This window comes from Malaclemys terrapin, chromosome 13, assembly GCF_027887155.1.
Source record: "Malaclemys terrapin pileata isolate rMalTer1 chromosome 13, rMalTer1.hap1, whole genome shotgun sequence".
Lineage (NCBI taxonomy): Eukaryota > Metazoa > Chordata > Testudines > Emydidae > Malaclemys > Malaclemys terrapin.
Window position 1 is genome coordinate 30,553,037 of NC_071517.1, and position 27,739 is coordinate 30,580,775.

The following is a 27,739-nucleotide window of genomic DNA, read 5'->3' on the forward strand; positions in this document are numbered from 1 at the left end:
TAGGAGCCGGAGAGGGGCCATGCCGCTGCTTCTGGGAGCTGCGCGGAGCAGCCCCCAACCCTGCTCCCCAGCTGGAGCGGGGCAAGCCCCAGATCCCACACCCCAGTGGGAGATCGAGAGCCAGATTAAAACGGCTGGTGGACTGGATCTGGTCCGCAGGCCGCAGTTTGCCCATCCCTGTGGTAGAGATTTGTCCATGCTTCAGGGACTCATGCACCTCAGCCAGGATTTGCAGTGACACTCAAATAGCATTGTCCAAACAGTCAGGTTTATTAGTCAGCTGGACACAGCCTAGGAAGTCCCTAGGTTAGCACAGAGAACTGAACATTAAAGCATAGACCTTTCTGGTCAGTCCAGAGCCCAGCCAAGCTGTAGTGAACCCCCATGGTCAAGCTCCATCTGTCTCCCCGTCTGACCTCTTTGGTCAGACTCCAGGTGAGCACCCAAATCTTATACCCCAACCTCCCCATCTCCAGTCCTCTGTTCTCCAGCTGGTGGATGTTGCTCAGCTCCCTGCGGAGACGGAATCCATCTCCCTCTGGGTCCCTGGATGGTAGGTGCCAATGTCCTGGTGACTGGATTTGCCATGGTCTTCCCAGATGCTCCACTGATATGGGGACGGAGGCCCAGACAGCTGGGCAACATCCACACCTATGTCTCTTAGCCTGCCCTGAGAGCAAACAGCTCTTTCCCCCCTGTGACAATGCGGTTCTGGCGGGACCCAACTGAGAGTGCCAACTCAGGACAAATTGCTCAAACAGGGCAGTTACAGCCCAAGGCTGGGGTTTTTCCACCTCTAAGGCAAACCAAACCAGCCAGACTAAGACTTCGGTCTCATCCCACTGGCTAACTACAAGTCTCACAAGCAATCTCCTTAGACACTCCAGTTTTCGAGTATTACCACCAGTGCCACACGTTATGGGGACAAATGGTTATAAAAACCAATACCCCAGTAAAAGAAAAAGGTTCTCCTGATCCCAAAGGACCAAGCCCCAGACCCAGGTCAATATACAAGTCAGACCTTACCCACAAATCACGCTATTGCCAATCCTTTAGAATCTAAAATTTAAAGGTTTATTCATAAAAGGAAAAAGATAGAAATGAGAGTTAGAATTGGTTAAATGGAATCAATTACATACAGTAACGGCAAAGTTCTTGGTTCAGGCTTGCAGCAGCGATGGAATAAACTGCAGGTTCAAATCAAGTCTCTGGAATACATCCCCAGCTGGGATGGGTCATTTAGTCCTTTGTTCAGAGCTTCGGTTTGTAGCCAAGTTCCTCCAGAGGTAAGAAGCAGGATTGAAGACAAGATGGAGATCAGGCATCAGCCTTATATAGTCTTTTCCAGGTGTAAGAACACCTCTTTGTTCTTACTGTGGAAAATTACAGCAAAATGGAGTCTGGAGTCACATGGGCCAGTCCCTGCATACTTTGCTGAGGTACAAGGCGTATCTGCCTTCTCTCAATGGGTCCATTGTATAGCTGATGGTCCTTAATGGGCCCTCAAGCAGGCTAGGCAGAGCTAATCTCAGCTTGTCTGGGATATCACCCAGAAGCATAGCATAAGTTTGCCATACAGACAGTATAGAGCCAATATTCATAACTTTGACTACAAAACTGATATACACATATAGACAGCATAATCATAACCAGTAAACCATAACCTTGTCCTAGACACCCCATTTGACCCCCTTTATACAAGATTTGGGTGCCACTACAGGACCTTGGTTGCAACAATGATCTATATGGTCCCAGTTTATGTCAATAACGTCACCCCCCCGCACTGGGTAACAATGCAGCATGTAGGGGAAACTGAGACACGTATAGGTGTCATAAAAATATCACAGACGATTTCCACTTTGTCAGCGGGGGATGTTACCTTTGTGTGTGATGGAATTTGCTTTTCTTTTTTGAAGAACAGGTTTATTTCCATTTACGTAGTGTGAAAACAGCCTTCCAGCAAGGGGTCGTCACTAATAAAACATGGCCAACAACCTATACATGCATCTCTTCCATCCCTCCCCCCCATCCATTGTGGCGGCTGGTGTGTTGCATCAACAGGTTTGCATGTGCAGAGATCTGGCTGGGAAAGGCTCAGGGACACAGTCTAAGGCAGGTCCCTACAGACCAGACCCAGAAGAACGGGTAGATCTTCCCAGAAAAGGAGGAGGTGAAGGCATGGAGGGGGGCCATGGTATCAGCATCGTAGAAGCACACAACCCCTCCTTCATAGTCCAGATACACTCTGATCTTGCCAGGGTTCTGGGGCGGGTCCAGCGGGCTCCATTCCACAGTGACTTCCCGGTACTGGCCCCTGGAGAGCTGGATGGCCCACGTGCCTTGCTTGGGGCTGAAATTGAACCGTCCCTTCCTGCTGGCAGACTCCCTGGTGATTCCCAGAGCCCAGCCCCCTGTGCCATCCACCTCCACGACCCAGTAATGCGTCCCTGACTCGTAGCCGTCGGAGCCGAGCACGCAGGAGTAAACGTCGAATCTCCCCGGGCCATCAGGCAGTGATTGTCTTGGACCTGTGTTCCTTAGGCCCTTCCTCTCTGCAAACAGCTCCAGACTGGGGTGAGCTGTTTTTGGGTCCAGGGTCACGTCCGCTAGAGACAGACAGATGGGGGGCGGGGTGGGGGGACAGATTCAGGGAAGGCAGTTTGCTCATTTCAAAGACTTAAATTGGTCCAGCTGGAGAACGAGACGTTTTAAAGCAAAACTCCAGCAAAAGCTGGGAGTCAGGGAGAAACATCTGCCAAGGAGCATGGTGCACTCTGCTTAAACCACGACTTTCCACACCCCTCCCAGAGCTGGGACAGAACCCAGGAGTCCTGACTCCCAGACCCCATTTTCCCATATCTATTAGACCCCTCCCCCCCCGCCAGTGTTAGAACGCAGGAGTCCTGACTCCCAGCTGCCCACCCATAACCCACTAGACCGCTCTTCCCTCCCACAGCCAATGTTAGAACCCAGGTGTCCTGACTCCCACTTGCCCACCGATAACCCACTAGACCCCACTTCCTTCCCAGAGCTGGGAATAGAGCCCAGGAGTCCTGACTCCCAGCCCCCATTTTTCCTTAACTACTAGATTCCTCTCCCCTCCCACAGCCAATCTTAGAACCCAGGATTCCTGACTCCCAGTTGCGCACCCATATCCCGCTAGACCTAACTCTCCATTTTGGATTTACCGGCTTTGAGAAATGCTTCTTTCCAACCTGAAATGAGAAGAGAACAACAGGCCAGGGCTTAGTCCAGGGCAGTTAACTGCCTAGCTAAGTTACATATAGTCTAGAGATCAAATTCACACTCACTTGGTCTGCCGTGGCTTTCCTCTGTGGACACAAAGAGACAGCACGTTAGCCTGGGCCTGGGTTCCAAACCTGTCCATGTCTCGCTCTGGGCCCAGCATTAAACCCACCCAGCCGGGAGAACCGATGCTCAGAGACACCCAGGGCAGCCTAGGTCTGCCCACCTCCCTTGTCCCAGCAGAAGAACCTTCTCGACCCAAACAAAACCTTCAGGTCCGGATTCGAGCCTTTTTGAACTTATTTTTGTATACCTGAAATTCAAGGCAATTCTGAGAGGAAAAATCTGCATGGATCACATTGGGAAGGTCGAATCTAAACATTTTGATTTTCTTCAGCATTTTAGTCGATTTCATTTTTTCCCCCAGCTCAAATAACTGGGAGAAAGAGACACGAATTCACAACACATTTTGGTGTCATCGAATCTGCATTTTTCACCGAAAACAAAGTTTCAGTCCAAAAACTGCACCCCAATCTAGACACCATGCTGGGGTGGGAAGGGCTGATGGATCCTCTAGGGGACCCACTCACTGCCTCTCTGGGCGTTACACCGCAGCCCCAGATTTGCTAGGGCATTTGCGTTCACCAAGTCGCTTGCGCCGGTGCCACCAGAAACCTCGCCGCGTGGCGCCTGATTTAAAGGAGTCGTTACCCAGTCTGAGTTAACATGGCCCAACTCCCAGGAATGGCTGAAGGTGAAGAAGAAACTTACTTAGAAATGTGTAGATGGCACCTGTAAAACAAACGGAGAAACACATTCACCGACAGGGCACCGGCCACCAGAGGGTGTTGTTAACTCTCAGGACAGCAGGGTGTCTGTGCAGCGCCCGACACAAGGGGGCACGGATCTCAGGTGGGGTATCTAGAGGCTACTGTGGTATGCACATAGGTGACGACTGGGGGTGCTCCGGGGCTCAAGCGCCCACGGGAAAAAAAAACACACCCACGGACCATGGCCCTGCCCTGAGGTCCCACTCCCACTCCACCCCCAGGCCCCGCCCCCACTTGGCCTCTTCCCCCATGGCCCCACCTGTGCTGCACCTCTTCCTGCCTCCCTGCTCGCTCCTCTCGGCACTCTCCCCCCGTCACTTGCCCTCAAGGCAGGAAAGGGTAAAAAGGAGCAAGTGGTAGGTGGGCAGGTGGGGGGGTCTCAGGGGAGGGAGTAGACAGGAGTGGGCGGGAGGCATTCAGGGGCAGAGAGGAGTGAGTGGCGGGTAGGCGGGCGGGGGGGACACTCGGGGGAGGGGCAGAGAGGAGTGAGCGCGGGCGGGAGGCACTCAGGGTGGAGAGGAGCGAGCAGCGTGTGAGTGGATGGCGGGGACATTCGGGGGAGGGGGCAGAGAGGAGTGGGTGGAAGGCACTCAGGAGAGGGGGCAGAGAGGAGTGAGCGCAGGTGGGAGGCACTCCGGGGTGGAGAGGAGTGAGTGGTGGGCAGGGGACACTCAGAGGAGGGGGTGGAAAGGAGCAAGCAAGAGGTGCTTGGGGCCGAGGAGGAGTGAGCGGTGGTGGGTGGATGGGGGGGACACTCGGGAAGGGGCGAAGAGGAGTGGGCGGGAGGTGCTCGGGGTAAGGGGCGGAGAGTAGCGAGCATGTGCGGGAGGCACTTGCGGGTGGAGAGGAGCGAGTGGCGGGTGGGGGGACACTCAGGGGAGGGGCTGAGAGGAGCGAGCGCAGGCAGGAGGCACTTGGAGGTGGGGAGGAGCGAGTGGGGGGTGCGTGGGCAGCGGGACACTCGGGGGAGGAGGCGGAGAGGAGTGAGCAGGAGGTGCTCTGGGGTGGAGAGGAGGGAGTGGCGGGTGGGCGCACGCTAGGGGAAGTGGTGGAGAGGAACGAGTGCAGCGGGAGGCACTCGGGGGGTGGAGAGGAGCGAGCAGTGGGCGGGCAGGCAGGGGGACACTTGGGGGAGAGGGTGGAGAGGAGCAGGCGGGAGACACTCAGGGGTGGAGAGAAGCGAGCGGTGGGTGGATGGACGGAGGGATACTCAGGGGAGGGGGCAGAGAGGAGCAGGCGGGAGGCGCTCGGGGGAGGGGAGCGAGCCTGGGCAGGAGGCAATTGCGCTTGGAGAGAAGCAAGCAGCGGGCAGGTGGACACTCGGGGGAGGGGGTGGTGAGAAGTAGGTGGGAGGCACTTGGAGGCTGAGAAGAGCGAGCGGTGGTAGGTGGATGGTGGGGACACTCGGGAGGGAGTGGAGAGGAGTGGGCAGGAGGCACTTGGGGGAGGGGTGGAGAGGAGTGGGCAGGAGGCATTCGGGGATGGAGAGGAGCGAGCACCATGTGGGCGGGCGGGGGGAAGGGGAGGGGGTGGAGAGGAGCAGGTGGGAGGTACTCGGGGGCAAAGAGGAGCAAGCAGTGGGTGGGCAGGCGGGGGACACTCAAGGGAGGGAGCGGAGAGGAGCGAGCGTGGCAGGAGGCACTTGGTGGTGAAGAGGAACGAGTGGCGGGCGGGAGGCGCTCGGGGGGTGGAGAGGAGCGAGTGGTGGGTGGTTGGATGGAAGGACACTTGGGGGAGGGGGCGGAGAGGAGCAGGTGGGAGGCACTCAGGGGTGGAGAGGAGCGAGTGGTGGGTGGTTGGATGGAAGGACACTTGGGGGAGGGGGCGGAGAGGAATGGGTGGGAGGCACTTGGGGGAGCATGTGGAGAGGAACGAGTGTGGGCAGGAGGCACTTGTGGGTGGAGAGGAGCAAGCAGCGGGTGGGCGGACACTGGGCGGGGCGGTGAGAAGCGAGCGAAGATGGGAGACGCTTGGGGACGGAGAGGAGCGAGCAGTGGATGGATAGGCAAGGTAACACTGAGGGGAAGGAGTGGAGAGGAACAGACAGGGGGTCTTAGAGGATGGTGGAAAGGAGTGTGCAGGAGGTGCTCGGGGGAGGGGATGAAGAGGAACAAGCAGAGAGCAGGCGAGGGGTCTTGGGGGTGGGGACAGAGTGGGGGCGGGGCCTCAGGGTGGAGAGGGGGTGGAGCAGCTACTAGCAAAAACAAAAGTCAGCACCTGTGGGTACACACAAGGAAAATACTGATAACGGAAAGGCTGGGAAATGTTATAACATTTGACACCCAAGTGAAGATTAATTTCCTTTCCTCTCTTAACATGAATTACCGGCAATGGGAAAAATATGCCCAGGTAGAAAGAGGGAGGGTCAAATCATGTGAGCATCCAAGGATCTATGCGGTCTACAGCACCAAGGACCTGCAGATCTGTCGAAGGACATCTCATTTCTTTCTTTCCAGTGGCAAAAGGGTTAAATAGGAGCTTTACCTTTCTTTTTGTGAATCCTCCATAGGAAGAGGGCAGCCAAGGCGAGGAAACAAACACAGATCGTCAGGATTACAAAGAGGGGGACCCGCCAGGAGGAAACTCTGGGGAAGAAAGTGTCTGCAGGAAAGAGAAGAACACAGGTTAACTCATGTCACCCATTCTGCCCCATGCAGATGTGACATAAAATAATTAATAAACCTAGTAACAGGTTGTGGGACCCTTTTAGCTCCTTGTGCTAGATAGAAAAGGCTGGAATCAGTTCTTTTGTTTTTGGTAATGTCAAAAGGTTACAATACAATACAAACTATTAAATAAAAATATATCCTATGGGTTAATATAAAATATATAAATATACTATAATCTAGTAGAGTATGAATACGCCAATATAATATCAAAGTCCAAACAAACTGAATCCAAAGGATGACACTGAAATGAAACATTTTTGGAACGAAATGAGAAAGTCAAAATGATTCAATTTGACTAATTCCAGTCAAATATCTAGTTTACGTTCCCAGTAAAAGTTTGCTTCCAACAAAAATGCACCTGCCTTGAACATTTTCAAACCAGCTCTAATCAGGATATTCCACTATTATTATTTATTATTCGTATGACCTCGGGTCCCTAGCCATGGACCAGGAACCTACTGTGCTAGGGACTGGACAAACACAGAACCAAAAGATGGTCTCTACCCCAAACAGCTGACAATCTAAGAATAAGACAGGAGACAACAGATGGATAAGACAGATGTGGAATAGAATGGAACAATGAGACAACAGTGGTCAGCATGATAGATGAGGGTCCCATGGCTCCAGCAGCCTAACTGAGATGAGGGCCCTGTTATTCTGGGTGCTGCACAGACAAACAGTGACCGAGATCAGGGCCCCATTGTGCCAGGTGCTGCACAGTCATACAGTGACTGAGATCGGGGCCCTGTTGTGCCAGGCGCTGCACAGACACACAGTGACCGAGATCAGGGCCCTGTCACGCCTGGCGTTGCACAGACACACAGTGACCGAGATCAGGGCCCTGTCACAACTGGCGCTGCACAGACACACAGTGACCGAGATCAGGGCCCTGTCACGCCTGGCGTTGCACAGACACACAGTGACCGAGATCAGGGCCCTGTCACGCCTGGCGTTGCACAGACACAGTGACCGAGGTCAGGGCCCTGTCACGCCTGGCGCTGCACAGACACACAGTGACTGAGATCAGGGCCCTGTCACGCCTGGCGTTGCACAGACACACAGTGACCGAGGTCAGGGCCCTGTCACGCCTGGCGCTGCACAGACACACAGTGACCGAGATCAGGGCCCTGTCACGCCTGGCGTTGCACAGACACACAGTGACCGAGGTCAGGGCCCTGTCACAACTGGCGCTGCACAGACACACAGTGACCGAGGTCAGGGCCCTGTCACGCCTGGCGCTGCACAGACACACAGTGACTGAGATCAGGGCCCTGTCACGCCTGGCGCTGCACAGACATACAGTGACTGAGATCAGGGCCCCATTTTCCGGGCGCTGCACAGACACACAGTGACCGAGATCAGGGCCCTGTCACGCCTGGCGCTGCACAGACACACAGTGACCAAGATCAGGGCCCCATTTTCCAGGCACTGCACAGACACACAGTGACTGAGATCAGGGCCCCATTTTCCAGGCACTGCACAGACACACAGTGACCGAGATCAGGGCCCCATTTTCCAGGCACTGCACAGACACACAGTGACCGAGATCAAGGTCTGCTGCGCCTGGTGCTGCACAGACATACAGTAAGAGATTGCCCCTGCCATAAAGTTGTCACTATCTATAAATGCCATTCTCCACCACTGGAGATCTGGCTCCAGCTCTGTGTTTCCTTGTTCCATCAGCAGCTCACCGGAGATGAAAATGGCCGATACTTTCTCTGGGTCGGGCGAGCCAGGGCTGAGGGTGCAGGTCAGTGCTGGATCCGAGCTCTCGGTCATCACCACGGTGCTGGAGACGTTGAATAAGCCGTCGTCACTTTGCAGTTTCTGTTCGGACTCTGGACTCAGGATTTTTTTATGGCTGTTTCTCCAGAGCACATTGGGCTCCGGGTACCACCCTGCAGATAGACATGTGACCGAGACCCCCTTGTCCTCATACAAACCGACGTGGAGGAGGGGATCCGAACCAGAGCCTGGGGGAAACAAATCAACAGGAATTCACCCTTGATTTCATGCTCTCCTCATTCCTGCTGGTCACACCAGGGCTTGGTTCCCCTCTCGCTCACCCGTGTAGGTTAGTTTACCCAAGAGAAGACTTAGAGTCACAGAAATGTCGGGCTGGACGGTATCTTGAGAGGTCATTATGTCCAGCCCCTGCGCTGAGGCAGAATCAAGCAAACCTAGACCATCCCTGACAGGTGTTTGTCCAACCTGTTCTTACAACTCTCCAGTGACGGGGTTTCCACAACCTCCCTTGGAGCCTGGTTCAGAGCTTAACTCCCCTTACAGTTACAAAGTTTTCCCTAATATCTCACTTCAATCTCCCTTGCTGCAAATTAAGCCCGTTACTTCTTGTCCTACCTTCAGTGGCCATGGCGAACACATGATCCCCGTCCTCTTTGTAACAGCCCTTCATGTATCTGAAGGCTGTTATCAGGTCCCCCCTCAGTCTTCTCTTCTGAAGACCAGACATGCCCCGTTCTTTCAACCTTTCCTCCTTGGGCTGGTTTCCTAAATCTTTGATTGTTTTGTTGCTCTCCTCTGGTCTCTCCCCAGCTTGTCCATGGTTTTGCGGCCCCCTGAACTGGACACAGGCCTGCAGCTGATGCCTCACCAGCGCCACAGAGAACGGGACTGTTACCTCCCATGGCTTACAACACTTCTCTTGCTGGGCTCTACCCAGGGAAGAGATTCTGAGGGTAGAAGGCTCCTCAGACACAGGGAGAGGGAGAGCTGATGGCTGGGCACTGGACCTGAGACATCCACACTGGAAATAGGGGGCACATATCTGCCATTGCGGGGCATCCTCTATGGAAGGAGGCTCTGTCAGGCTGCTGGGGAGCCCACGTCCCTCAGGGTCCTTACGTGCAGCCTGGACATCTCTGCCCCACAGGCTCTGCTCTGGCTGACCAGGAGAGCTGGGCTGGACGGAGGTGTCACTGGGGGAGGTTTTCTGGCCTGTGATTGCAGCAGGCTGCATGGGGAGGTCCCCCCCTCGGCCATCTCCCCCCGCCCCAGGCTGAATCCGGCCTCTCCCCACCCCAGGATCACTCACTCGTCAGGCGGAGCTCCAACGCGGCATCACTGAAGTAGGTGTCGGACTGGAAGTCACAGAGGTAGCGCCCTTCGTCACGCAGGGTGAGGTTCCAGATCCGCAGGGCCAGGCTGCCGCTCTGGATCCCATCCCGCAGAAGCTCCGTCCTGCCCCGGTACCTCTCACCCTGCACCTCGCTCCCGTCCGGCAGGTACACATGGACGTCCTGGCCTAGCTGGGGCTGGCTCCATTTCACCTGCATGGCCTGGGCACTGAGCGCGGGGGAGAGGTGGCAGGGCAGCAGCACAGTGCCCCCCAGCGGGGCGGAGAGGGGGCTGGTGGGAACCAGCACCTGGAAACTCACTGGGGAAAAGGGCAGAGAGACAAGCCTGGGGTCAGAGGGGAGTGGGGGGAAGCGGCTTCGCCTCTCACACAACCCAGCCCCCAGCCCCACCACCCCAGCGGATCCTGGAGAGAGGGGCTCAGGGAGAGCTGTGAGCAGGAGGGGGAGGGGTAGAGTGGGGGGGAAGGAGGCAGGGAGGGAGGGATGGTGTGTATGTGGAGGCCAGGGTGGAGGGGTGTGTGTATGGGAAAGGAAGGAGGCATGTGTGGATGGATGGATGGACGGAGGGGTATGTATGGGGATGGTTATGGGGGGGATGGGTGCAGGGATAGAGGGGTGAATATGGGGATGGATGGAGGGAGGGAGGAAGTGTGTGTATGGGGATGGATGGAGGAGTGTGTATGGATGTGGGTGGATGGATGAGGGGTGTGTATGGAGATGGATGTGGGGAGATGGATGGATGGATGTGGGTGGATGGCTACAGAGGTGTGTATGGGAATGGATGGAGGAGTGTGTATGGATATGGGTGGATGGTTGGAGAGATGAGTATGGGAATGGATGTGGGTGGATAGAGGGGTATATATGGGGATGGACGGAGGGGTATGTATGGGGATGGATGTGGGGGGATGGATGGAGGGATGGACAGTGACTCCATTTGTCACACGTTACTGTGCGTATGAGTGAGCGCTAGATCCTGCGCTCTCACCCCTGAGCCCAGTGCATTATCAGGGCAGTCACCCCAGACTGTTCCCGCTGTACGTGAGAGCCAGCTGGGGCCCCGTGACCACCCAGCACCATTAAGGACAGAGCCTCCTTACCAGCCACTGCAGTCTGAACGTGCAGGAGGAGGACGGCTGAGAGCAGGGCAGCGCTGGAGTGTGGGTGACGGGATCCCAGCATCTGGCAGGGCGGCTCTTCCTGGCCTCAGGGCTGGACAGGAGCCAATGGACTACGGGGAAACCAAGGAGACAAGGGATGAGAAGGGGAATAGCTGCTCACCCGAAGACCCCCTTCTTGTGTCAGTGGGAACCAGGAGGGTGGTTTATCCCACGAGGGAAAGCTGCTGCACAGGGAGCCCACACAAACACTGGGCGTGTCCCCCTTTGGGCTCTGCTCCATGGAATAGGATAATAGCCTGCTACTGCCACCACGTGGAGGAGCTACTCCTTCAGCTCCAGCAATTGAGGCTCCTGCTACAAGCGATGAAAGCCTGGGGGTCAAACCCTGCAGTCCACTTACATGCCGGGGGATGCTGGACATCTTGCTGGGCAGGCAGCACGTCTGGGACTATAGGCTGCACGTTTCAAAGGAGCAGAAAGGAATCAGTGGCCTGAGCAGAAGAGTGGGTGGGAAGTTTGTGGGGATGGGCGCCTTTTTCATAGAAAAGAGCAGTTTAATCATAACTGAAATATTTTGCAGGAACATGTCCACTTTTGACAACATTTTACAGGGGAAAAGTCAAAGGGACTCATTTCAGTTCAATAAGGGCAAAATACTGCCTTGGAAATGGGTCCTTACAATTAATTTCACTGTGACTTTTATCCCATTAAAGTTTGAAATAAAATATATATTATTTAATATTCCATATAATGCACAATATTTAATAATGTATATCATATACAGATTAATGAATACAATATATATTATAAAATAATAATTATATAGGCTTGGGAGAATTCAATTTTTTTTTATAATTTCGATGGATGAAATCAAAGTTCCTTTTAAGCATTTTTCCCCCAGTTTTTATCGATTTAACTTTCCATAGTTGCGCCAGATCATGGGTTTAAACATTTTTCCCCATTTTTATTTATTTGAATTTTCACAGCGGTGGGAAATTATTGGGGACAGGGTCAGATAACTATTTAATGACAGTAGGCGCTGAGATATAACAAGTGAACACTTTATAACTGGTAACACAAACTGTTCACATCACATGGCAAAACATACAAAGTAAGCATGTTTAAATAACTCTAAGAAGTTCCCAAGCAGCAGTATTCTTATTTTGCCTATCTGCAAATTTCCAGTATCATCGAGGGAAATATTTTTTTTATCAGTTTGGTAAAATCGATGTTTACTGACATTTACAGATACAAATCAAATCCTTCTGAGCCTATTTAGCATTTAATATAATAATAAATGTAATATGCACTATATATTAGTCAATATAATATAATATAGACCATAGTATACAAATAATAATAAACGTAACAATATTATATAATAGTCAATTTAATATACAATAGGTCACGCTAAACAAAATGAATTGAAACAATACGGTTGAAATGAACCAGTTTACCTCCCCAGCTACAGGCATTTGTATAGAAAAGAAATGATGAGTAAAACAAAGATAGAGATTTTGCAGAATTTTCATTTCATGGGAATTTTGGGGCAGAAACAGGGGGAGTCATGCCAATTTAGATCAGAAACATTATTCAGCCTGTCAGAATTCCCCACGGAAGGGAAATTCTGGTTCCCGCCCAGCCCCACTGCATGGCCCATTGGCAACGTCAAAGTGCCCAGATTTCAAGAAGGGCCTCAGCAAGGCCGGACGCTAGACAATCCTTTGTGCTGGAGTGGCTGCAGAGTTTTGACGGCACATGGGGCCCAGGGGCCATGGATAGAATAAATCTGCTGTGCAAGGCGGTGTTTGGGGCCATGATTCTCAACCCTTGCATGGGCAGAGCATGGTATCAATGCAGGCTGAGGATCTGTGGGATGGACAGACAGACACAAGGGTGAATATAGGTTGCACAGACAGGCAGAGGGTGCATGGGATGCACAGAGAGACACAGGCGTGTTTCGGATGCACAGTCAGACAGAGGAGTGTATGGGATGCATAGACAGCAGGGTGTTTGGGATGAACACACAGAAAGGAGTGTATGGGATGCACAGATAGGCAGAGGGTGTATGGGATGCACAGAAGGAAAGACAGAGGGGTACAGGCATGCACAGACAGACAGAAAGAAGGTGTAAGGGATGCACAGATGGACAGAGCATTGCATGTGATGCACAGACAGACATAGGGGTGTTTGGGATGCACAGATAGACAAAGGGTATATGGGATGCACAGACAGACAGAGGGATGTTTCGGATGCACAGACAAACACAGGGGTGTAAGGGATGCACAAACCAACAGAGGGGTGTTTGGGATGCAAAGACACACACAGGGTGTATGGGATGTAGAGACAGGAAGAGGATGTATGGGATGCACAGACAGACAGAGGGTGTATTGGATGCACAGACACAGAGAGAGAGTGTGTATGGGATGCACAGACGTACAGAGGGGTGTATGGATGCACAGATGAAAAAACAGAGGGGTACATGGGATGCACAGACAGACAGAACTGTGGATGTGATGTACAGATGGACAGAGTGGTGGTTGTGCTGCACAGACAGACAGTGGGCATGTATGGGATGCACAGACAGACACAGATGGAGTGTATGGCATACACAGAAAGACAGAGGGGTGTTCAGGATGCATTGACAAACAGAGGGTGTCTGGGATGCACACACAGGCAGAGGGGTGTTTGGGATGTAAAGACAAACAGAGGGTGTATGGGATGCACAGATAGTCAGAAGGAGTATGGGATGCACAGCCAGACAGAGCGTGTTTGGTATGCACAGACAGAGGGGTGTATGGGATGCTCAGACAGAGGGGTGTATTCGATGCACAGACAGGGACAGGTTGTAGGGATTTAAAGACGGACAGAGGGTGTATGGGATGCACAGACAGAGCAGTATATGGGATACACAGAGAGCGGTTTATGGGATGCACAGACAGAGGGGTGTTTGGGATGCACAGAAAGAAAGAGTATCAGAGGGGTAGCCATGTTAGTCTGAATCTGTAAAAAGCAACAGAGGATCCTGTGGCACCTTTAAGACTAACAGAAGTATTGGGAGCATAAGCTTTCGTGGGTAAGAATCTCACTTCTTCAGCCTTGCATCTGAAGAAGTGAGGTTCTTACCCACGAAAGCTTATGCTCCCAATACTTCTGTTAGTCTTAAAGGTGCCACAGGACCCTCTGTTGCTTTTTACAGAAAGAAAGAGTGGTGCATGGGATGAACTGACAGACAGAGGAGTGCATGGGATGTACAGACAGACAGTGGGTATCTGGGATGAACAGACGGACAGAGGGGTGTATAGGATGCACAGTCAGAGAGATGTTTGGGATGCATAGTCAGAGGGGTGTTTGGGATGCACAGACAGAAAGATGGGTTTGGGATGTAAAGACAGACAGAGGGGTGTATGGCATGCACAGACAGGCAGAGGGTGTATGGGATTTACAGAGGGATAGAGGGTTGGATGCGATATACCTACAGACAGAGGGTTGTATTCGATGCAAAGACAGGGACAGGGTGCATGCACAGACAGAGGATGTCTGGGATGCACAGACAGACAGAGGGGTGTATGGGATGAACAGACAGACAGAGGGGTGTATGGGATGCATAGGTAGAGAGGAGTATGGGATGCACAGATGGAGAGGTGTATGAGATGCACAGACAGAGAGTTTATGGGATGCACAGATGGACTGAGGGGAGCATGGGATGCAGAGACAGGTAGAGGGTGTATAGGCTGCACAGAGAGGCAGAGGTTGTATGTGATGCACAGACAGGCAGAGGGTGTATGTGATGTACCGATGGACTGAGGTATGTATGGGATGCACAGAGAGGCAGAGAGTGTATGGGATGCACAGACGGACAGAGGGGTGTATGGGATGCAGAGACAAGAACAGGGTGTACAGGATTTACAAACAGCCAGATGGGTGACTGGGATGTGCAGACAGACTGATGTGTGTATGGGATGGATGGACAGATAGAAGGGTGGATGGGATGCACAGAGGGGTTTATCGGATGCACAGACTGAGGGTATATTGTGTGCACAGAAAGTATCAGGAGTGATCCCGGAGTCCCTCTTGGTATCTGCAGTCCCTGGCAGCGCAGTGGAGCTGATCCCCTAGTGCGTGGGAGGGTGCGCCCAGTCCCTCAGCTCACTGCCACTCCTGGCCAGGCCTAGCTCTGGGGCGATTCTTGTCTCCAGCCACTCCGAGGGCCCAGACCCCCGTTCAGCCAGTTGTCTTCCGTCCCTGCGAGCTGGGTGGAGTGCAATCCAACTGGGCGTGGCAGTCCTGCCCTCCTCTCTCGCTCCCCCCAGTTTAAATGAGGAGTAACCCACTAGAGTCCCTGGGGCTGGTTCCCCCTCACTCACCTCGCATAGATCAGGAGTAACCCCACTGCAGTCCCTGGGGCGGGTTCCCCTCTGGTTACAAATGTAACTTTCGCTTTCGCTTTCCTTATCCTCTGCTGCCCCCGTGTGGCTATTTCCCAGCATTATGAGTCTCTGCCACAGACTGCCTGGTTCACCTTGGGCAAGATCCCTGAATGCTCTGTGCCGACAGTGCTCGCTCCCTGCCCCACAGGGGGTGTGGTGGGTGAACACGCCCTTTGGTGGGAGGTGTTCAGATACTACAGTGAAAGAGGCAAATAAGCACTGAGAGCTCCATCCATGTCTAAAACCCAGGAGCCGTGACACCTCCTCTGCCCTTATGGGACCCCATGCCCCTCCCGGAGTCACGAATAGAACCCAGAAGCCCTGACTCCCAGTCTTGTGCCCCCACATGGAGGGGAGCAAGCTGCCCTCAAGTGAAGTGCTGCATTTTGCTCAGCTAGGCTTGCTAAAGCCATGACAAATATCAGGGCGTGTATTAAAGAAATCCGTAAAGTCCCAATCAAGATCGGGACCCCGTCGTATCGGGCACAGCACAGACACATGGTGACTGAGATCAGGGCCCCGTCGTGCTGGGTGCTGCACAGACACATGGTGACCGAGATCAGGGCTCCATCGTGCCAGGCACAGCACAGACATACGGTGACTGAGAGCAGGGCCCCGTCATGCCGGGTGTTGTATAGACACACGGTGACTGAGATCAGGGCCCCATCGTGCCGGGCACAGCACAGACATAAGGAGACTGAGAGCAGGGCCCTATCGTGCCGGGCACTGCAGAGACTCAGTGAGAGGCAATCCCTCCCCCAAATCTCAACAGAGAACAGTTTTATCTCTATTTACAGATGAAGAATAGAGGGAAAGAGCAATGAAGTGTTAGATTTTTAAAGTTATTTAAGTGCCTGCTTTTGCAGAGAAGCACCCTGTGGGATTGTGCAAGGCACCTACTGGCCTAACTCCTGTTCAGTGTAATTTAAGCCCTTGGGCACTTTTGATTTTCCCCAGCTGGGGATCTAGCCTCATTGACGCCAGTGAAGCGACACTGGGAATTACGCTGCTGCTGTGGTGTAGCAGAGCCTTCTCCTTGGCCAAGGCTGTTGCTCCGCCCTGGGCGGCCCTGGCAGTGTGCTGTGGTCTGGCTGAGCCAGGCCCCTCTGGGGCATGTGGGGACTGATATAAAATTATTCTACTTAACTGCCAGGGGGCAAATTTGTCACGTACACATGGAAGATATACAGCACAGCTATAGCTATGTCTTAACTCAGGAAGTTCCTTCGAGAGGAAATGTAGCAAAACGCCAAACCTGCAGACAACGGACCTTTATGTGCCTGCGTCCTGTAGATAAACTGCTTGGTTTGCAAAATAAGCAAGGAGGAGGGGGCAAATAGGTGAACAATAAGGGGTCATAAGAGGGGCAGATACATGTAGCTTGCTAATTATGTATGGTAATGATGACAAATTTTGGCCAATCATAGAGTGATAGATTATCATAAGCAACTGCATATAATGCTTTGGTGTAAGTGTTTTCTTTGTTCTTGCTGACTTATGAGCTTGAACCCAATTGCAATTGAAATAAACAGATCGCCCTTCCCAGGGCTCCTTGCTTGGCTAGCTGTGTCCGTCTCTCCTTATTCCTCAGCTGGAACGGACAGAAATTTCTATGACAGGGTCTCTGCCCTCCCCTGCAGGCCTCGTCTGGGCTCTGAGCTCCCCATGTGTTGGCCTGTGCCAGCCTGGCCCCAGTTCCAGGAGGGGTGGGGGAGGAGGGATGAGATCCCTCCCGGCTGTTTCGGGGACTTCAGGCCGGTGTGCGCACAGCCGTGGAGTCAGCGAAACAGGCAGTGGCCTCCTGCCCTGGGCTAGTCCCCCATGGGGTGGCTCGGGAACAGTCACCCTCCTGCACTCCCCATTAATTTTCAAGTGCTGACAAGCCCCAAGCCGGGAGCTCGGCCTGCCCCGCGCAGCTGACAGGAAATGATGCTCGGCTCCCTTGGCTGTGGGGTGGAGGGGAACTTTTTCACTGAGCGGGTGCACGCTGGCTCTGTGGGGCTGCTCCTGAGGAGCCTTTTCCTGTAGCTGGGCAGGCCGGGACAGCAGAACGGGACGGGGCGGCTGCAGAGAGGACTCGCTCCCCAGTGCTTCCGTCCTGGCCGGGATGCGGCGGTGAGGGGCTGGGCCTGCCCCCCTCCCTACCACTCAGGGAACAGCTTCACTGCAGGATCCGGGGCTGCAGGTATATAGGGGATTCCTGGATCAGTGCAGATCCTGCCTGTCTGTCTGTCTAGCCCGTCCATGCTTGGCTGTTTCTCTGTTGTGAGGCTGAAATTGGCTCCTTTCCCCTAGATCCTCATTCGTGGTACTGGTTCCTGATTCCGAGAATCGTTGCTGTTTTTCATTCTGCACTGGCAAGTCAGACTTTCCGAGTTTTCCCCACCACTGTGCGGCTGAACGAGAGGACAGTTTGTGTCAGTCGTTCAGCATTTATTGAACCATTCAAGAGAGCAGCTGGGTTTGCCCGGCTGGACACGACACACTGTGGTTTTGGGGACCCCCAGGTGATGTATCCCCATGGCCGTCAGGCTGTCTAGAAGCAGCTGGCATGTGCCTCTCGCTGATCCAAAGCTTTTTTTCCTGCACAATGTGCTGCCACGGGTCATGCCCCCTGCCCACTTCCATTCTGTTTAGGTGCTTGAATAAGTAACTGGGAATAAGGAAACTAACTTCAGCCTCATCTGTCTATCTGTCCATCCCCAACCATACCCACCGGTCTGTCTCTCTGTTCCCATCTTTCTATATATTCATCCTCATAGAATCATAGAATACCAGGGGAAGGGACCTCAGGAAGTATCTATCTATCTATCTATCTATCTATCTATCTATCTATCTATCTATCTATCTATCTATCTGTCTATCTATCCCCCTTTCATTCTCTAGCCACCGTCAGTCATCTTGTCACGTAGGGCATGTTAATTTCCACGTGTGTGCATTTGGGGCAGGGGTGGCTGCTGCTCCCACATGTCCCCCCATCTGTGTGCGGATTAGGACACTCGGACAGGGGCCAGTGTGTTCGCCAATATCCGTGCCAGTCCTTCCTCGCTAGCCCAAGGCATAGGTGGATTCACAGAGTGCACCAGATCTTGCTCCATCTAGCCCCATGGCTGGCCTTGCCTGAGATGTAAGGGCCCCGCAGTGCTGGGTGAGCTGCCCCCAGGAGAGGTGTAGTGTGATGACACCCACCCACTGCAATTTCCTGGAGCCAGCTGTTTGGGCAGTACTCATGGGAGACTTAGGCCATGATTGGAATGGGACGCTGCATTGCAAGCAGGAAAGAAAGGGTTAACCCCCAGCGGATGCCTCAACCAGGAGTTGTCCCATCTGAGTCTGGTGGGTGCCATGTGCCTCGGCCCCACGCCCACTGGCTGTGTCCTGCAAGCCCACTGGCCACGCCCACCAAAGCACACTTGTACTTCCTAGGGTTAAAGCCCGTGGCCTGAAATCCAGCCACGCCCAGCAGATTTGTGGTGTCCAGGGCAACTTGGAAATGTTGGCACTGACCCAATCCAAGGGAGCGATGAGAGGTGGGGAGTTTCAAAGGTGACAGGGAGAGTTAGGAACACATGACGCCTAATGCCCTGCGGCTTCTTTGAAACACCCACTCCTCAGTGCCACCACACCTGCTGCCCATCCAGAGACACCCATCACGGCTTCAGCTGACTGGGGGTTTGAACCCCAGGCCTTCAGAGCAGAAGCCCTTTGCATTGGAGCTGATGGTGTAGGTCCACCAGGTGGTGGCAATAGCAGGCTATTTTCCCATTCCATGGAGCAGCCTCCAGAGAGATACATGCCCCACGTTAGTGTGGGATCCCAGCATTCAAGAAATGTGGGAAGAACAACCATCTCGGGCCAGTAACGTCATACAATACGTCTTGGCCCTATGGGAGAAGCTTGACACCCTGGGCTCATTTGCCAGGGAGAACCGTCTACACACTCAGAGCACCCAGGATGCAGCCTATAATTAAGGATATTATTTTGTCATGGAGATCATGGAATTCTGTGACTTTAATGGACCTCCGTGACTTCTTTGGCTTCAGCCCCCTGCCTGGCCCCACTGCAGAAGTAGTAGTGGGGCTGGAGCAGTGGCCGGCGGTCAGCCACCAGGGCTGGAGCAGTGGCTAGGGCTGGGACTAGAGCAGTAGCTGGGGATGAGTACAGGGCTGGAGCAGCCATAGGAACTAGGCTGGAGCTGCAGCTGGGGCTACGTCAGCCCCCCGGGGCGGGGTGGGTCCAGGCTGGAGCAGTCCCCAGGGGCTGGAGCAGCGGCTGGAGCTGGAGCAGCCCCCCCTGCAGCAGCAATGGCCGGGCTGGAGCAGCGGCCAGCGCCCCTGATAGTCCCCTCCCAGTATTTTTAGTAAAAGTCAGGGACAGGTCGTGGGCTTCTGTGAATTTTTGTTTATTGCCAGTGATCTGTCCCTGACTTTTACTAAAAGTACCCGTGACAAAACCTTAACCTTACTTATCATTAAAGGGCTGACCTCCGGGAGTTCCAGCCCAGCAATCATGTTCTCTTGTTATTACCTAGCTCCAAATCAAAACTCCCAGCCCGCTGGCAAGGGCCCCATAAGGTGGTGCGCTGAGTGGAGCAGGTGAGTTATGAAATCCAACAACCAGACAAGTGACAGGCACAACAAATCTACCAAGTGAATCTTTTAAAACCATGGAAAGACCAAGAAAGTCTACTAATAGGCCCCTACGCACCTGAACACCAATAGCCCCCTACACACCTGAAGCCCAATTAGGCTTGCAGGTTGTCGAAGACTCGGAGCCAGGGATGGTCAAGACTGGAAACACCCTCACCCCAAACCAGAGAAGCCAGGCTTCACAGGTGATCACCACCTTCTCTTCCATGTTTTCTACCTACCCTGGATGGACCCATTTAATAACCCATAACAGTCAGACAGAACCGGGGCTTAAAGTCAGAGAAAACCCTCGACCATTTCCCCCAAAGTTGAGGGAAACCATGAAGCGAGAACTCCAATCAGTGCTAAAACTGGGAGTAATCAAAGAATCATGCAGCAACTGGAAAAGCCCCGTAATGTTGCTTCTCAAGACTGATGGGACCACCTGGTCATGTATCAATTTCCAGAAGGTCAATGCAGTCTCAAAATTTGATGCATACCTGATGCTATGTGTTGATCAACTTCTCGACCAGCAAGGGGAAGCGGAGTACATCACTACTCTCGATCTGACAAAGGGATATTGGCAGAACCCCGTCACAGAATCCAGGGAAAAGACAGCTTTTTCCATCCCCTTTCAGTTCCGGACAATGCCCTTTGGGTTGCATGGGGCTCCGGAAACATTCCAGCAGCTAGCGGACCAGATCCTCCAATCCCATAGCCAATATGCTGCCGCATACCTAGACGACGTCACAGGTATCTACAGTCAAAACTGGCAGGACCACCTAAAGCATGTGACAGCCATGTTACAATCCCTCCAGGAGGCTGGCCTGACAGCAAATCCTGCTGAATGTCACTTGGGCAAGGATGAAACAACCTGCCTCAGGTACACTAGGAAAAGGTGCGGTGTGACCCTTGGTCAATAAGGTTCAGGCCCTCCAGGCGTGCCATGCCACTTCCTTGAGGAAACAGGTACGCCAGTTTTTAGGAGTAGCTTGACACTACTGCCAATTTATTCTGGTTTTCTCAACCATTGTGGCCCCTCTCACTTATCTGCTCAAGAACGGCAGCCCAAACATGATCCAATGAACCAAAGCTTGTGAGGAGGCTTTTCAAGCCCTGAAGAACCCGTCTTGTACAGCCCCGATTTCACCAAGGAGTTCCTGCTACAGACCGATGCATCGGATGTGGGTCTAGGAGCCGTTTTGTCTCCGGTGGTGTAAGGTGGTGACCCTCTTGCCAAATTCCAAGTCTCCCGGAGTAGTAGGGGGTTAGGGAAGCAGCACAGTCTCTTAAGGATTGTACACTGAATGCCGCTGTATCCAGCGCTGTGGTGTTGCCCCACGGTGTTAAGCCGGCCATTATCTGCATCAGACGCCATCGGGTTAAATAATTATCGGGGTTTTCATTGGGCTCTTGGGTTGTGGCTACAGCTTGTGCTATAAAATTGCGCCAGCCTATTTGCTCTCCAAAAAGTCCCATTAGAGTCAATATGCTATTGTTCTCATCAACTCTAATCCTATCTAGGGCCCTCCGAATCTCTGAAGCCGCACAGATGTCCATCAAGTGGCAGACTTCAGTGGTGTTCAGCTGTTCCCTTATAGTGAGCAAAAACGCGTTAGAACACCATCTGGAGAAATTGTCCTTTTTTAGGGGTCCCAAACTATCAGCCATGGCTTTTAAGTGAGCAGCTGATACAAGGACAGTGGTGACGGTTGTACTTCCCCCTCCCTCTGCAGGTGTTGTGACTGTAGTTCATCGTATGGCTGCGATAGGGTTTTGTTTGATAGGTTTCAATCCCTGGGGCTCATCCCATATATCTCCATTCCAAGCTTCACTAGGGTCCCATTTTCCCTCCCATTCAGGGACCTCACTATCTTGGGCTTGGCCCCATTCTCTTGTCATCACAGCTGCTACTTGGCGGGTAGCAAACCCCAATTTTGTTTTAAGATGCTTAATAATAGATTCACAGTGGTTGTGATTGGCAGGGGCTCTACCTTGTTCTAATGTTAATTTCTTTATCATTCCCTGTAAAGCCTGATTCTCTCTTTGTATTTTATCTTTTTCCTCTATTCGTTCAGATAATCCCCTCTCTTCTATTTTAACTTCTCTTAGGGTATCTTTGAGAATGTCTAACTGGCTTTGAACTCCAGTGACCAGTATTTTCCATTTGTCAGTTTCTCCTTCAGATACATTAAGTTTCTCATGCAGTGCAGCATTCTCCTCCTGGTGGCTAGCCAAGTGAAGGAATGCCTCATTGCATGCTTCCCACAATAGTCAGATTGCAGCCGAGTCTCTTTTATTCGGGGTCGATGGCCTGTAGACCAACAGATATTTTGCCAATCTATTTTCCAAATCAGCTATAGTATGAACATCGGCTAATGCTTGTTCAGTTCATGGGCTGTGCCCAAACTTTTATAAAATTGTCTTAAAAGGAGTCATTTCCTGTATGAATGGTAATTTTTTCTGCTCTTCTTGAGCTTTGTCCTTAGGGGATTCCTTTCGCCTAAACATATTTTTTTATAAATCTCTTTTACCTTTATAACACTTCTGTGCCCAGGCTGGTGCTGGGACTTACACAACACAAATGTCTATACCCACTAAAAACTCTACCTGACAGAACAGGAGGGGGAACGCTAAGCCCCCTACCTTTTGGGCTTGATCCTGCTATGACTGAGGGTAGGAGCGAGGACTCTAATCCTCCCCCTTATGGCCCAGCACCTCTACAACCGGGGGTGTATATACCTGGACAGTTTGTATATATCTTATCTGTATAGTTTTCCCTGACTGACGGGTTGGAGTGAGGCCTTTAATCCTCCCCCTATTGCCAGGCACTTCCATGACCGGGGGTGTGCACACCTGAACGATCCATCACTTTATACAAATGGTATAACCTTTTAGCAATATTTAGCAGTATTTTCAACAATCACAATGCATGTCTTCCCCCTTTTGCAATTCTCCACCAAAAATGTTATGCTTATAAGAAGCACCCGGGATCTTTTTCAGGGGAAAAGGCAATACACCGCATTTATTGAAGATACAACAATTAGCATATGCATTCAATCACACCACACACACACTCACGCTGTCCCGCCAGTCAATGTGATAGTTACCAGTCCAGAGTCCGGATCAAGCTAGTGGCCAGCTAGGTTGATCACAAGTGGGGAGGAGCTGGGTTCCGTCTGTTGCGACATGATGCTCCAGGGAAGTCTTGGCAGGATGAACCCAAAGTTTCATGGCAAGACACTCTGTTTATATAGTGATTTTCCTTCATTGGGACCAATGAGTTTTGCACCGTCATGCTGTAATCAATTGTTTGACGAGTGCTTGTTTTCTTAAATTGTCCTTCTCATTCTTTACGTCATGTTCCTCAGGGAGTTATTCCATGCTGGTTTTGATCACAGCTATCTTGTCCCCATTGATAGGTGCCTGTCTCATCTTTAGAGTCGTCAATCTGCCCTGTGATGCTTCAATAGGGGCGTGTTGCAGCCTCCTGGTGCCCTTGCGTCTGTCTCCGTCTCCTCCCTAGACCAGCCGGTTCAGCAATGGCCTTCACACTTATCTCTTAACCCACACATTCCTCATTCACACACAAAACAAAATTAATGTACACAGAACATTTTGAACAGGAACATCAAATTGCAATGCCAAAAAAAAAAAAAAGGAATGATCATGGCATTCCTTTACTTATTTTAAAATGCTAAACCTACAACAAATTGGTGACCCTCAAAGGATATGTTACTGCCTTGAAATCAGTCCAGACACAGATTCTGGCTGATGGCCCATTAGGCCATTCCTTTCTGCTATTCAAAAAGGGTGGCTGGCAGAATATGATCAAATCATACACCAATACATTTAATACATACTATATTATTATTCTTTATCCTTCATTCTAAATGATATAAAATACAAACATAAAATCCTACTACTACATCAGCAGCTGCTGCTCTCCTGCCCTCTCCTTATGCAGCCCAGGGGGTGCCTGGGGCAGAGGAGCAGCCGTCCCATGGGGGAGCGAGAAGCAATGCCAGCTGCTTTGTGCATCCGGGTGGGTCAGTTTCCCCATATGGGTGCAGGAGGGGGATGCAGGGGTTAGGGGCACAAGATACAGGTGCAGGTGTTGGGGTGAAGGGGGCACAGTGCAGGGGTTAGGGAAATAGGTGAGGAATGCAGGGGTCGGGGTGAGGGGAGCATGCACAGTGCAGGGATTAGGGGCGCAGAAGGAAAGTGCAGGGATTGGGGTGAAGGTGGCACATTACAGGGGTTGGGGGAAGGGGGGGAGCCTGGGGAGCCCATGGGGGACCGGGGCAATTGGGGGGCACCATGCCCATGGGGGCCAGGAGCACCAAAATGCAAGTTGCCCCGGATGCCATTTTCCCTAAGGCTGGCACTGTCTACAGCCATTGGTGTTGGCATCTGTCGGCTTTAAATACAATACCACTTCTTAGCATGCGTTTATAAGGGGAAAGCTGTGCTTGCACAAATGGAAATAACACGGTGTTCATCCGAGCCCAGACGGTTTAATTTTCACTTGCTAATGAGAAAATAATTTCCACTGCACCCTCTTTGCTTAGGGGAATGAGCGACCTTGAAGTCCAGGATCCTGTTTCACGGCTTCCCTTGAGAATTTGATTGCTCAGAAACATCTGTAAAGTATTCCCTTAGCACAGCCAGCCGGCAGCTGTAACACCTGCTGCTAGCAGGCCAAATGCCAACTGTCAAATGTTTCTGAACTGGCATGCCATTTCACTTCATGCACTGTCATTTTTTCAATGCAAGCAGGGAGGAAAAAGGTCTGTTTCTTTGGAGGAAATGTTCCCAGACTGCCAGTAGATAGCAGACATGCAAGGTGGGTGAGATAATATATTTTATTGGAGCAACTCCTGTTGGTGAAAGAGACGAGCAAAACTTGTCTCTGTTGTCTCTTTCATCAGCAGAAGTTGGTCCAATAAAAGATATTAACTCACGCACCTTGTCTCTCTGATATCCTGGGACCGACACAACTCCAGCAACACCGCAAACAGTAGATAGCAGGGGAGTTAATAGAAATAACTTAAAAAAAACTAAACAAACAATCCAAACTCCCAACCACAAAGGGAAAATTATTTCAGTGTCTAAAAATGGAGAAACATCCCAAGCGAATTTTTTTCTTGGCTCTCTTCCAGAATTTCAGCATTTCTACACTGCTATAGGGTGCTTGGGGAGCTGGCATTCCCAATTGAAATCATGGGCTCTGTGTCAACAAACGGGAATCAAGAGTCCTGCATTTGCTCCAGTAAAAATTGCTGATCTCTGATCTGCTAAGAGAGATCTTCCAAGAAGTGTGTGGCTTTTCCAAACATTGATGTGTTGCTTTGTTCTTAATGGGGTGGTGTCTAGAGAAGGATCGGACCAGATCTGATTTCTGAAACGCATGTTTTTGCAGGAGGAAAAAATAATACTTTGAAGAAAATTTTTTGGTTAAAAAAGTCTCAGATGGAATTTCCATGTTGGTAGAAAATTATAAACAGCTGCTCACCTTGGCATGAGCTGTCCACTTCGGATAGTGGGTTTACCGACAATATTACATGTTGGTGGTTAAAAACAATGCTTTTAATGAGATTATTTTCAATTTTTTACGCAACCTGGGGGGCTTCACCCACCCAAACACCCAAGCATAGGGGCTCTGCCCCATCCACCCCAGTGGGGGCTCTGCCCCTCGTCCATGGGCCCCACCAGAAGACTTACAAACCCAGCATCTGCACCTCCTGGGTCTTTCCCCACAAGGGCTCAGTCTCCAGGTGCTCCTACTCTAGGGTTACCATACGTCCTCTTTTTCCCGGACATGTCCGGCTTTTCGGCACTCAAACCCCCGTCCGGGGGGAATTGCCAAAAAGCCGAACATGTCCGGGAAAATGGCGGCTCTGCTCCTCCCCTGACTCTTCGGCTCTGTTTAAGAGCCGAGCTGCCCCAGTGCTACCGGCTTCGGGCAGCCCCCTTGTCTCCGGACCCCAGCCACCGGCCGGGCACTTCCCCTCCCGGGCTCCGGCGGCACAGGGTCCGGAGGCATGGGGGCTGCCCGAAGCCGGTAGCGCTGGGGCAGCTCGGCTCTTAAACAGAGCCGAAGAGTCAGGGGAGGAGCAGAGCCTCCAGCCGCGGCGGCTCTGCTCCTCCTCTGACTCTTCAGCTCTGTTTAAGAGCCGGGCATGGGGGCTGCCCAAAGCTGGTAGCGCTCGGGCAGCCCGGCTCTGTTTAAGCGCTACCGGCTTGGGGCAGCCCCCATGCCTCCGGACCCTGCGCCGCCGGAGCCCGGGAGGGGAAGTGCCCGGCTGGGGGCGCAGGGTCTGGAAGCAAGGGGGCTGCCCGAAGCCCAAGCGCTACCGGCTTCACGGTTTGCCGGGCAGCCTCCAGACCCTGCGCCCCCGGCTGGGCGCTTCCCTTCCCAGGCTCCAGATGTGCTGGGGAAGCGCTGGCCGGGGGCGCAGGGTCTGGGGGCTGCCCGGCAAACCGTGAAGCCGGTAGTGCTCGGGCAGCCCTTTCCCTGTGGCTGGGAGTGGAAGGGAGAAGGGGGCAGAGTTAGGGCGGGGAAGGGGTGGAGTTGGGGCGGGATTGGGGGGTGGGGAAATGGGCGGGGCCAGGGCCCGTGGAGGGTCCTCTTTTTTTATTTAATAGATATGGTAACCCTATCCTACTCCACCCATGGGTGAAGGGAGGGAGTTGTCAGGTGAGCAGCTATTTCCCTTCTCATCCCTTGTCTCTAGGGTGACCAGATGTCCTGATACTATATATGGACAGTCCCGATTTTTGGGTCTTTTTCTTATATAGGCTCCTATTACCCCCCAGACCCTGTCCCGATTTTTCACATTTGCTGTCTGGTCACCCTACTTGTCTCCTTGGCTTCCCCATAGTTCATCAGCTCCTGTCCAGCCCTGAGGCCAGGAAGAGCTGCCCTGCCAGATGCTGGGATCCCGTCACCCACACTCCAGCGCTGCCCTGCTCTCAGCCGTCCTCCTCCTGCACATTCAGGCTGCAGTGGCCGGTAAGGAGGCTGTGACAAACTGGGACTGTTCTTAATGTGGTCTTTAAATGCTGACAGGTTTCAGGGTAGCAGCCGTGTTAGTCTGTATCCTCAAAAAGAACAGGAGTACTTGTGGCACCTTAGAGACTAACAAATTTATTAGAGCATAAGCTTTCGTGGGCTACCGTATGCATCCGAAGAAGTGGGCTGTAGTCCACGAAAGCTTATGCTCTAATAAATTTGTTAGTCTCTAAGGTGCCACAAGTACTCCTGTTCTTTTTAAATGCTGAGTGGGGAGTGTTGGCCGGGGAAGGTTGCAGGGGAGTTTGGCTGGGACGGTCTGCATTGGGGGATGGGAGACTGGCCTTGAGGGAGGATACCTGAGCACGTAACATGAGAACCCAGGAAGGAGGTTGGAGGCCAGGTGACACCTCTGCCTGGAAAACTGGACAAAGGCTGGGGGAGGAGCTGGGAAGAGGCTGAGTGAGAGATGCTGGAGGGAGTGAGGGTTTTTTTGGAGCTGGCTGGTGAAATGGAGTGGAGCCCAGATGGGGCTCTGACCCCCCAACGGGGCTGTGGTGTCCCTGGGGCCCCTAGCTGGACCAAACTAAGGGGGCCCTGTTGTCTGTACCTGAAAGACCTGTCTTGGACCATGTTCCTGTCATCTAAATAAACCTTCTGCTTTACTGGCTGGCTGAGAGTCATGGTGAATCGCAGGAAGCCGGA

At 52.4% G+C, this 27,739-nt stretch overlaps 2 protein-coding genes across 5 annotated transcripts in view; one reads left to right on the plus strand and one right to left on the minus strand.

The window, feature by feature from the left end:
* Nucleotides 1-1,060: 1,060 nt before the first annotated feature.
* LOC128848300 (butyrophilin subfamily 1 member A1-like) lies at nt 1,061-15,397 on the minus strand. Its single transcript, XM_054048212.1, has 9 exons — nt 15,329-15,397; nt 10,941-11,071; nt 9,801-10,142; nt 8,437-8,718; nt 6,561-6,677; nt 4,018-4,038; nt 3,312-3,332; nt 3,189-3,215; nt 1,061-2,606 (listed from the first exon to the last, which is right to left on the minus strand). The coding sequence occupies exons 2-9, from the start codon at nt 11,020-11,022 to the stop codon at nt 2,095-2,097; spliced, it is 1,404 nt and encodes a 467-aa protein (XP_053904187.1). The 5' UTR covers nt 11,023-11,071; nt 15,329-15,397; the 3' UTR covers nt 1,061-2,094.
* A 1,966-nt stretch (nt 15,398-17,363) lies between these two features.
* The window catches only part of LOC128848341 (butyrophilin subfamily 1 member A1-like), a 35,985-nt gene continuing 25,609 nt past the window's right edge, over nt 17,364-27,739 (plus strand). For 2 of the 4 annotated variants that reach the window (XM_054048318.1, XM_054048319.1), the window contains exons 1-2: nt 17,364-17,576; nt 26,904-27,034. In XM_054048318.1, the coding sequence (XP_053904293.1) occupies nt 26,953-27,034 (82 nt within the window). In that variant the 5' untranslated portion in view covers nt 17,364-17,576; nt 26,904-26,952. Of the gene's footprint in view, nt 17,577-17,825; nt 17,899-26,903; nt 27,035-27,739 lie in introns of those variants that run through there. The other 2 variants (XM_054048321.1, XM_054048320.1) reach the window with 2 other exon arrangements.

Excerpts from the sequence above, each read along its gene's own strand:
- LOC128848300 (XM_054048212.1), bottom strand. The coding sequence starts at position 11,022 with ATGCTGGGATCCCGTCACCCACACTCCAGCGCTGCCCTGCTCTCAGCC. Across the intron at positions 4,039-6,560 it reads GAGGATTCACAAAAAGAAAG|GTGCCATCTACACATTTCTA; the intron begins GTAAAGCTCCTA and ends TTTGTTTTACAG. Across the intron at positions 2,607-3,188 it reads AGAAGCATTTCTCAAAGCCG|CGGACGTGACCCTGGACCCA; the intron begins GTAAATCCAAAA and ends GTCTGTCTCTAG.